This window comes from Gracilinanus agilis, chromosome 1 (assembly GCF_016433145.1).
Source record: "Gracilinanus agilis isolate LMUSP501 chromosome 1, AgileGrace, whole genome shotgun sequence".
Classification (NCBI taxonomy): Eukaryota; Metazoa; Chordata; class Mammalia; order Didelphimorphia; family Didelphidae; genus Gracilinanus; species Gracilinanus agilis.
In genome coordinates, this window is record NC_058130.1 from 756,347,153 (window position 1) to 756,358,137 (window position 10,985).

General features: G+C 44.1%; 1 protein-coding gene across 1 annotated transcript in view; it reads left to right on the forward strand.

Annotated features, from left to right (window-relative positions):
* Nucleotides 1-1,675: 1,675 nt before the first annotated feature.
* Nucleotides 1,676-10,985, forward strand: part of SH2B3 (SH2B adaptor protein 3) — a 40,780-nt gene continuing 31,470 nt past the window's right edge. Inside the window, exon 1 of the mRNA XM_044685420.1 lies at nucleotides 1,676-1,712. Coding sequence (XP_044541355.1) covers nucleotides 1,676-1,712 — 37 coding nt within the window. The remainder of the gene's footprint in view (nucleotides 1,713-10,985) is intronic.

Sequence of the window (10,985 nt, forward strand, 5' to 3'; positions counted from 1 at the left end):
TTGGTGGATTCTCCTTGTTTGGTACTGATGCCCAAGGCTGCCATTAAAAAAGCTTCTTGGAGGAAATGGCTGACGTCCCCGCCTCCTCCCCCCCCCCCCCCCTCAGTTGAATGGGAGAGATGAGGAATTAAGGAGGGAATAGACTTCCTTCAATTAGGAAAGAGAATGAAGGAGAGGGAGAGAGAAAAGAGAGGCGGGAAGGGAAAGATAGAGGGGAAAAGAGACAGAGAGAGGAAAAGAGGGAGGGAGGAGGGGGGGAAGAGGGGAGAGAGACAAAGAGAGGGAGAGAGAGAAGGAAGGAGAGAGACAAAGACAGAGAGCTGGAAGGAGTGAGGGAACCAGAGAGATAGGGAAGGAAAGAGGGGAAGAGAGAGGGATGGAGTGAAAGAGAGGCAGAGAGAGAGGGAAGGAGGCAGAGAGAGACAGAGATGGGGGTGAGGGGAGAAGGAGGGGAGAGAGGGAGGGAGGGAGAATAAGTAGAAGAGAAGAGAGCAAAGGAGAGTGAGCAAGGGGCTGAAATGAAGGCACATTTCCTGATGGTTCTGTTCCGGAGAGTATTTGCGTCGTCGCTGTTGTTTTTAATTTTATCTGAGATGGTTTCTCTCCTTCCCCCTCATCCTCTGTCTGTCACTCTCCCTCCAATTCTCATCTCTTCCCACCTCCCATCTCCCTCCATCCCTCCAAGTGGGCCCCCTTCAGCAGGAATCACCAGTCTCAGCTCTTTCCCAGGGCGAGCCCAAAAGGAGGGGAGGGAGGGGAAGTGACTTCCCAGGCTCTTCTGCATATCAAAGGGGTTTTGTTTACCCTGTGGGGAAGCCCTCTGACTGGGAGGTGGAATTAGAGTCCCAGAAAGAAGAAGCTGGAGGAGTTTGGCTTCCGGGGCTGAGAAGGACACTAGTGTTAGTCTAGGGCTAAGAAATCTGTGTAATCCCAGGGATCTGCCTGGGCAGGTCCTTATTACCTGGGGGTCTCAGACCCCAGGGTCATTGATTCAGCAGTGAAAGGCAAACAGAGGAAACCCGCCCAGAGAACTAAGCGATTGACTTGTCCAAGGTCACACAGCTAACCTGTGTCTGGGATGGAATTTGAACACAGGTCCTCAGGAACTCAAAGTCCAGGGTTCTGTTTACCACTCCAGGCTGCTTTCCAGTGGGGTGCAGGTCTCTTCAGGCAGACCTGTGTCTTGAGGAGAGGACCTAGCTTAGGGTCCTATATTTAGAGCTGGAAGGGCCCCTAGAGGCCATCTCTGTAGGTCCCTTCATTTTATAGATGAACAAGCTGAGCCCCAGAGAGAAGTGACTTAGCCAAGCTCTCTCCTAGGGAGTAAGCAAAAGATATTTTGTGCCAACTAATTCAGCAACTATAAACAACTTTAAGATGAATAAAGCCCTTAAATATACACAAGATCTCATTTAGCCTCATAGCCCTAAGAGTTGGGGACTGTAGAGTTTATCATTCCCATTTTAAAGATGGGGAAACTGAGGACCGATACTGGCTAAGTGAAACGAGTTCGTCTTTTCTATTTCCTAAAAGTATACCATGTTGGCCCTTGAGAAGATAATGGCAGTCAGAGGAAAGGGCTCTGGACATGAAGTCAGAAGCCTACCTGGTTTGAATCATGGCTCTGAAACTTATTAGTCATGTGACTGAATCAATAAACATTTATTAAGCACCTATGGGTGCTGTACCAGGCACAGAGGATGCAAAGAAAGGTAAAAGCCGGTCTCTGCCCTCACAGAGCTTCAATTCTAAAGGAGTGGGGCACATCTTTGCAAACAATGTGTAATAAAGTTAAAGAGAGGATAAATTGGAGATAATGAATATTTAATTCAATAATGAATAATATTGATAATTCAATAATCAATAAGTAGGCAGGTAGACAGACAGACAGAGACTAGAAGGAGATCCTTCACATTAGAGAGATTGAGGCTAGGTGGATCAGTGGATAGAGAGCCAGGCCTGCAAAGAAATCCTGGGTTCAAATTTGGCCTCAGACACTTCCTAGACAGGTGACCCTGGACAAGTCACTTAATCCCAGTTGCCTAGCCCTCACCATTCTTCTGCCTTGAAACCATTAAGAGAGAAAGTAAAGCCTTTTTACCAAGGGGAATGGGGAAGGCTTCCTATAGAAGATAGGATTTTAGTTGGGATTTAAAGGAAGTCTGGGAGATCAGCAGTCAGAGCTGAGGAGAGAGAGCATTCTGGGCATGCAGGACAGAGAAAGAAATTCTCCAGAGCTGAGAGATGGAGGGGCTTGTTTGAGAACAGCTAGGAGGCCAGTGACGCAGGATCAAAGAGTATTTGGGGGTGTAAGGTGTAAGAAGACTGGAAAGGGGGGAGCAGCAGCCCAGGTCATGAGAGGCTTTGGCAGCCAAACTGTGGATTTGATACTTGATTCTGGAAGCAATAGGGAACAGCTTTGAGAAGGCTGGTGGCACCGTGGATAGAAGGCTGAGCCTGGAATCAGGAAAACTTGAGATCAAATACAGCCTCAGACACTGTGTGAGAGAGCTCTGCGGCTTATTAGCTGTGTAAGTCACCTAAACTTTCTTTGCCTCGATTTCCTCAACTGTAAAATGGACATAATAGCAATAGCTCCTACCCAGGATTGTTGTGATGATCGGATGAGATCCTATTCGTAAAAAAATCGCTCAGTGCAGTAACTGGTACATAGTAGGCGCTATGGTAATGCTTATTCTCTTCCACTCTCCCTAATCGAAGATCCCAACCTCATCCATTGCATCCCTGGCCATCCCTAGTTGTCCTGACTTTTGCCTTGCTACTGGACTTGGATGACTCTGGAAGAAAGAGTGGAGCTGATGAATCTATTCAGCTCTTGAGTCAAAAGACATCATGGTCAGCCTTTAGGAAAATCAGTTGGACAAAGGAGGGGAGGTTGGATTACAGTGGGGAGAGAGCTGTGGCAGGGAGACCAGCCAGCAGGCCATTGATGAGAGGTGACAAGGAGATGGTGGCAGTGTCAGGGAAGAGAATGGACTCTATGAAAACAGTCCCTGCCCTCTAGGAGTTTACATTCGAATGGGGCAAACAATACAGACATAAGTAACCTTATAGAAAATATATACAGAACTCCAAAGAGATTTTTTTTTTAATGTTTGTACAAAAATATTTATAGCTGCTCTTTTTGTGGTGGCAAACAATTGGAAACTGAGGGGGTGTCGGAATGGCTGAACAAATTGTGGTATATGTTGGTGATGGACACTATTGTGCTCAAAGGAATAATGAACTGGAGGAATTCCATGTGAACTGGAAACACCTCCATGAACTGATGCAGAGTGAAATGAGCAGAACCAGGAAGACATTGTACACAGTAGCTGAAGCACTGTGAGATGATCAAATGTGATTGACTCTGCTAATAAGGCAATGCAATGATCCAGGCCAATCCCAAGGGATTCATGAGAAAGAATGCTCGCCACAGCTAGGGAAAGAACTGTGGGAGTAGAAATGCAGAAGAAAAACATCTGCTTTATCACTTTTTTATATGGGTATAGGATTTGGGGTTTGGGTTTTAAAAGATGGCTCTATTACAAAAATGAAATAGGTAATATGGAAATAGATAATACATGTATAACTCAGTGGAATTGCTTGTCAGCTCCCTGAGAGGCAAGGGAAGAGGGGAGGGAGAGAGAACATGAATCATGTAACCATGAAATACTACTTTAAAAAAATAATTGAAAACATAAACAGAGTACATACCAGGTTTTGCTCCTCAATGAAAAAGAGCTATTTATTTGAGTTGGCCTTGGAAGGTCCTTCCAACTCTCAGTTCCTGTGATTTATCTACCCATGATTATGTGGCTTAGTAAGTGCCAGAGGGCTGGAATTTAATTTAGGGCCATAGATTTAGGTATCTCAAAGGCTATCCAATTTACCTCACTTCTTTTACAAGCCACTTGGCCACAGTTGAGGACCAGAGAGGTCAAATTACTTACCCAGTGTCACACAGATTAATCAGTGGCTAGATTGGAACCTAGTTCTTTTGCCTTCAAAGCCAGTGTTCTTTCCGATGTACTTCCCTTTCTCTCCTGGATGAACTCCTATCTCCCATTTCTAGCAGATCTGCTCTATGCAAAGCAGTGGAGATACAAAGTTAAAATAAAATGATTTTTGTTGTTATTGAGTCATTTTTCAGGCATGTCCCACTCTTTGTGACCCCATTGGGGTTTTCTTAGCAGAGATACTAGAGTGGTTTGCCATTTCCTTCTCCAGCTCATTTGACAGATGAGGAAACTGAGGCAAATAGGGTGAAATGACTTGCCCAGGGTCATGCAGCTAGATTTGAACTTGGGAATCTGCGTCTAACTGACTCTAGACCCAGCACTCTCTCCACTTAGTAACCTGACTGCCAAAATAAAATAATTCCTGCCCTCAGGTGGTTACCACTTCTTGGGGACCCAGAGATAAAAAAAAATGGCATGCTCACACTTTGGTTTACACTTTCTCAATGCATTCCTTACTCGACATTCTGCATTAGAATTACCCGTATTAATGTCTTAACTGTAAACTCCATGAGGGCAGGCACTCCATCTTATCCAAACCTTGAATCTCTATATACACAGATACATTACACATTGAATATGCAAACACACAGACTGCACATAGATTATACCCACATTAACTGCATAAAGAATAAACATGCAGGGGGCAGCTGGGTAGCTCAGTGGATTGAGAGCCAGGCCTAGAGAGGGGAGGTCCTGGGTTCAAATCCGGCCTCAGACACTTCCTAGCTGTGTGACCCTGGGCAAGTCACTTGACCCCCATTGCCCACCCTTACCACTCTTTCACCAAGGAGCCAATACACAGAAGTTAAGGGCTTAAAAAAAAAATTTTTTTAAATAAATAAATAAACATGCACAGGTTACATGCTGTATTACCTGTGTGTTAAGCACACAATGAGTATATAAGATGAAGTAAATAAGCATTTATTACTATATTATATGTAATTAATATAGTGTTTATTATAGATCTATATTATTAATTGCTACATAGTTAAAATGTTTATTGTATTATGGTTTATTAGAGGTATATTATATGTTTATATGATATTTATTATATTGTTTATTATATGTTTATGTTATTGTATGCTTATAATATTCATTATATATATATTTCTAATTTAATATTAATGTTATTAAGCCTTAATAATGTCAGGCACTTTGCTAAGGGCTGGGGATACAAATACAGGCAAAAAGAGAGTCTGTCCCTGCCTTCCAGAAGCTTCTATTCTAGAGGAGACTATAATGCATAAAAGGAAAGGGGAGACTAGTATGGTTGAAGAAGTTGGCAGCAAAGCCTGGTGAGAAAGGAAGAAATGGTTAGCCTAGAAGCTCTCCTTAAATGGGGGTTCTGCGAGGGTCCGTCTAATTAAAGAGAGAGGACGTTGAGGCAGTTTGGACTTGCTGGGGATCAATTCCAGTGTTGGAGTGAGCTTCTAAGATGAAGAGGTTTCTGTGGCATGATAGAGAAACCAAGAGTACAGCCTGGTGAGAAATGAAGGGTATGATGCAAAGATAGCCAGGGGGCAGCCAGGAGGCTCAGTGGACAGAGTGCCAGGCTTGCAGTTGGTGGGGACCTAGGGTTCAAGTCTGGCTTCAAATACTTCCTAGCTAGGTGACCCTGGGCAAGTCACTCCACTCCCATTGCCTAGCCCTTACCAATCTTCTGCCTTAAAGCCAATACATTGTATTTATTCTAAGGCACAAATTAAGGGGTTTAAAAAAAAAATAAAAGAGTGACTGTGTAGCAAGAAAGACCCAGGGAGGTAGTGTAAGCATTATTTTCTCCATTTTACAAAAGGGGAAACTGAGGCAATGTTTTCCTTACTCAAGGCCACCCATCTGATAAATTGTGGTAGCTGCCCTGGAATCTAGGTCTTCTAAGAGTAGCAGACTCTCCATTATACTAAATATGCCTCCCTGCCCTTTTCCAGCCTCTCTCAGTAAGGACTTTGGGATCATCTGGCTACACTGTACAGATGAGGAAAGTCAGGCTTTGAGGCAAGAGTTTTGAACTTGGAGCCCCGAATCTTGGGTCTTGTTTTTATTTATTTTTAAAAAATATTTTGATAACTGCATTTTATTATAATTGGCTTCTTTTGTAATCCAATTATTTTATTTCATCCATTTAAAAACATGACTCAGAGGAGTCTGTAGGCTTCCTCAAACCTACTGCCAAAGGGATCCAGAGCAACAAGGAGGAAAGGTTAAGAGTCTTTGCTTTAGATAATTTTAAAGTATTTCTTCTTGCTTATTCAGCCAGTTGACCCCTGAACTGGGTGCTCCTGGTTTATCTGGGCTCTGACTCCTGTCTTCACATCCTGCTCTCTGGAAGCCTACAGATGGGACCATTTGGGAGGTCGAGGGCAAGAAGCTGAGATGGATAAACTTAGATGTCCCTTGAGGGTCCTTCCAGTTCTATGATAGAGGAAGAAGCTTTCTTTTCTCTGTTCCCTCTCCTTTTCCTTCCTCTCCCTTTCCCCTCCTCCTTTCTCCTTTCCTCTCCTTTCCCTTCTCCTCCCCTGTCTTCAACTCCTTTCCCCTCCCATCCTCTCTCCTTTCCCCCTTCCCTGCCTTTCTTCTATCTTTTCATTCTTCATTCTTCCTCCTCTCTCTCTCTCTCTCTCTCTCTCTCTCTCTCTCTCTCGGCCCCTCTTTACCTTTTTATGCTGTTAAATCTTATGTGATGCTGACTGTTGTCCCTCAGTATTTGAATTCTTTCTTTCTTCTTACTGTATTTTCACTTTGACCTTGAAATCCCTTTCCCTCTCGTCCCCTCCCCTCCCTTCTTCCTTCTCTTCATTTCTTCTCTTTTCTCTCTCTTTCTCCTTCCCTCTCTCTCTTCCCTTATCTCCCTCTCCTTTCTCCTCCTCCCCCACCCCCCAAATCGAATCAGGGAGAGCCCAGACAGGGTAAACACTAACTTGTTCATTACCAGATCCCAGGAACAAGGATCTCCTTAAAACCCCTGAGAGCTTCTTAGTGTAAATCCGTACTGGGCACCGGGGCTTAAGAAGGGCATTGATCAGCTGCGGCTTGTCCAGAGGGGGGCAATTGGGATAGGGAAGGGCCTTCAATCGGAGTCCCACAAGGCTCTTGAGCCTACCGGAGGGAGGCCTTGGTATCTGACTTACAGATTTGGAGGGCTGTCATAAGAGAAGAGTGATGTCATTTCTTTTATTTATTTAGTACTGTAGGCAGAGGTCTGCAGGCTGGGCTTGGAGTCACAAAGACCTGACTTTGAATTCTACCTCCAACATTTCCTAGCTGTTCAAATCCCTCTTGTCGCTTCAGTCGGCCTCAGTTTCCTCATCTATAAAATGGGTATAATCATAGGACCTATCCCCAGGCGTTGTCGTAAGGGACAAAACACGTCTGGAGTGCTTAGCAAACCTTAAAGTGTTATACAAATGCTAAGACTGGGCCAGATGACTGTGGAAGGACCCATCTCTCCTTCCTCTTCAGTGTGTTCTGGGAAGCCAAACTCCTCAGAACCAGCCCCCAGAGATGGCTGAGCCTGTAAACAGTTTCAAGGTCACAGATTAACTGCTGTTGGGAATTGGATTGGGTTGGCAGTGCCTAGAACGAGGAGTCAGCAGGACAGAATTTTAGTCCCCACCCTTTGAGACTTTTAGAGGAGAAAACCAAATACCCATGGCCAGACTGCCGCAGCCATTGGGAGTCGCTCCCAATGGCCACTTCATCTGTTCATTCTTTCTTTATTTTTTTTAATCCTTATCTTATGTCTTAGAATCAATACTGCTTATTGATTCCAAGACAGAAGAGTGGTAAGGGCTAGGCAATGGGGGCTAAGTGATTTGCCCAGGGTCACACGGCTGAGATGTGCCTGAGGTCAAACTTGAACCCAGTACTTCCTGTCTCTTTGCCTGACTCTCTAGTCTAGCTGCCTCTCATTCCTTCATTCTTGATTCATGCTTTCATCGCACGAAAGATCACTGAGTCACCCACTATATTCTTTGCCCCCTCTGTGCTAGGGACTAAAGAGTATCCCAGAAACACCTGGTAAGGGCCAGAGGGGTGAAGAAATGGCCAAACAGGAAAAATAAAGCTTTAAAAGGTTTCTTTCTGGATTCCTAACTAGTCAGTTACCCAGTTGGGAAAGGAACACGAGTGTTCTGTGTTCTGAGCTCCCATCTCAGGTATTCCCTTTTCTAAGACTCCTCCCAGTCCTGACATCCTCTGTTCTGAGAACCTTCCTAGCTCTGACATTCCCTGTTCTAAGGCCCTCCCAGCCTTGATATTCTCTGTAACTCCCATGCTATGGATCCCTGTTGGGTGACTGACAGCAGGCAGAGTTCCTTTCCCCTTAGGTAGACTGCCATCACATTTGATAGCATTGCACATTTCCCCAGACTACTCTTGGGTTTTCCCATCTGAGCCAGAATCTGGGAGATGAGGGGAAGGAGGACCCTGGGGCAGTGCCAATAAAAAGGTTTTGACCATCATATACCAGCAGATCAGGCCTTCCTGCTGTCCTGGTGGACAAAATTCTATGTTTCAAATCAGCTAGCTAGTCAGTGATTCTTGGATTCCATTTGGAAGGGATCTCTTTGATATGGTCCCCAGAATCTGGCCTGGACTTTGTTCAAGTTAGCCTTTTATCCATGACTTGAATGACAGCATAGACAATGGGCTTATCACATTGGCAGCCAATTTATTAAGAGCTTTTAATGTGCCAGGCTCTGTGCTAAGCACTGGGGATATTCAGAGAAAGGCAAAAGACAGCCCCTGCCCTCAAGGAGCTCATCATCTAATGATGACAGGAGATAATCCACTGAGAGAATTAACCAGAATTAACAGGGGTTGGGGAAGGCTTCCCATAGAAAGCCTATTTCACTGGGACTTGAAGGAAATGAGGGAAACCAGGAAATAGATTAGAGGAGGGAGAGCATTCCAGAAATGGGAAACAGCCAGAGAAAATGGCCAGAGACTGGAGATAAGAGTGTCTTGTTTTTGGAGGCCTGTGCCACTGGATGGTACAAAACTGGAAAAGGCAGCTGATAACTTAGATGAGAGGATCCAGAAAGATTAAATTTAACAATCATTTATTAAAGAGGCTGCCTTGTGCCAAGCATTGTGCTAAATGTTAGGAACACAAATATAAAAAGCAAAAAGCAGACCTGATCCTTGATGAACTTTCAAGGAACTTTGATGATCCCCAAATCTAGTAAGATATAATTTACTAAAAATGAGGGGAAAGTTCTATACTAGGGCTTCTTCCCCCCACTAAACCATCTGTACAAGGATAGGGTAGAAAAGCTAGATAATAGATTGTGTGAAAAGACAGTTCTAGTCTAGCGGACATCAAACCTCCGTAGGAATCAGCAGTGTGACATGGAATCTTAGACAGCATCAGAAGAGAAAGGAAGCCATCTTCAGGATGTGCCCTGCTCGGGTCCTTCTCCATCTGTAATATTCAGTGAACCACACAGCAGCAGGCTGGAGAAGCTGATTGTTAAATCTTCAGTTGGAAGCATTTACATCTGGAAAATGTGCAAATGCTACAAATGAGAGCTCAAGCTCCAGTTTTTTTGATTGTTTCGACTCAAGAAAGAGATGGAGAAAAATGTTAATAATACAGATTAAATTTACCAAGTATGTCCTGGGTATATATTTCTCCCCGTCCCACCCCCAGCCAGTTGTTAAACATTGGCACACCCCTGGTAGTGCAGGAAGAACGTGAGGAAACTCGAATCTGCAGGAGAAAAAACAGGATGATGAGCAAACTGGAAACTGGCATTTGAGGATCTGTGGACATGAGCTTAGAGAAAGGAAGGCTGGGATGTTGGGATGGTTCAAGCTATCTCCAAAGCCATTCAGATAGATAGGATGGTCTCCAGATATCAGAAGAGCTCCTCCAATGGGTGGAAGAGACAGGGAGGCCAGTTCTAGGCTTAGAATTTTCACAAATGCCACAAATAAGGGAAACAGAGGATTCCCCATTGCCCAAGTTTATTAAAGAAAGGTTGGATGTTATTTTCCTTTTTTGTAAATCCTTACCTTCTGTCTTAGTGAATATTGATTCTAAAACAGAAGAGCAAGTAAGGGCTAGGCAATGGGCATTAAGTGACTTGCCCAGGGTCACATAACTAGGAAGTATCTGAGGCCAGATTTGAACCCAAGTCCTCCTATCTCTAGGCCCGACTCTCAATCCACTGACCTACCTGGCTGCCCCGGATGCTTTTTTAAAAAATTCATTCCTTTGCTTGTCAACTCCAGGCACAGGTAGGGAAGAGGGGAGGGAGGCAATAGGAATCGTGTAACTTTGGAAAACTTAGGTGTAAATTTGCTACTGTAATAAAATAAAGATAAAATTTTAAATAAAATTTTAAAAAGAAACAAAAATTTAATTTAATTTAAAATTCATTCCTATATATTTTATTTTTCAAAAAAATTGATTGATAGCCTTTATTTTTTTTTTAACCCTTACCTTCCATCTTGGAGTCAATATTGTGTATTGGCTCCAAGGCAGAAGAGTGGTAAGGGCGGGCAAATGGGGGTCAAGTGACTTGCCCAGGGTCACACAGCTGGGAAGTGTCTAAGGTCAAATTTGAACCCAGGACCTCCCGTCTCTAGGCCTGACTCTCAATCCACTGAGCTACCCAGCTGCCCCTGATAGCCTTTATTTTTGGTCATCTGCATTTCCCAGTGAGTCCTCTCTGCTTCCTAGAGAACCATCTATTATAACAAAGAATAAAAAGGGCAGGAGGAGGGGGTGCAGCTAGGTGGCACAGTGCCATTCCTGGAATCAGGAGCGCCTAGGATCAAATCTAGCCTCAGACATTTCCTAGCTGTGTGACCTTGGGCAAGTCACTTAACCTTGTTTTCCTAGCCCTTGCCCTTCTGTCTTAGAGTTGTCACTAAGACAGAAAATAAGGGTTCACCAAAAAAAAAAAAAAGGGGATGTGCCAGGACAGACCCTGTTCTACTGCACAACTAACTAGGGTA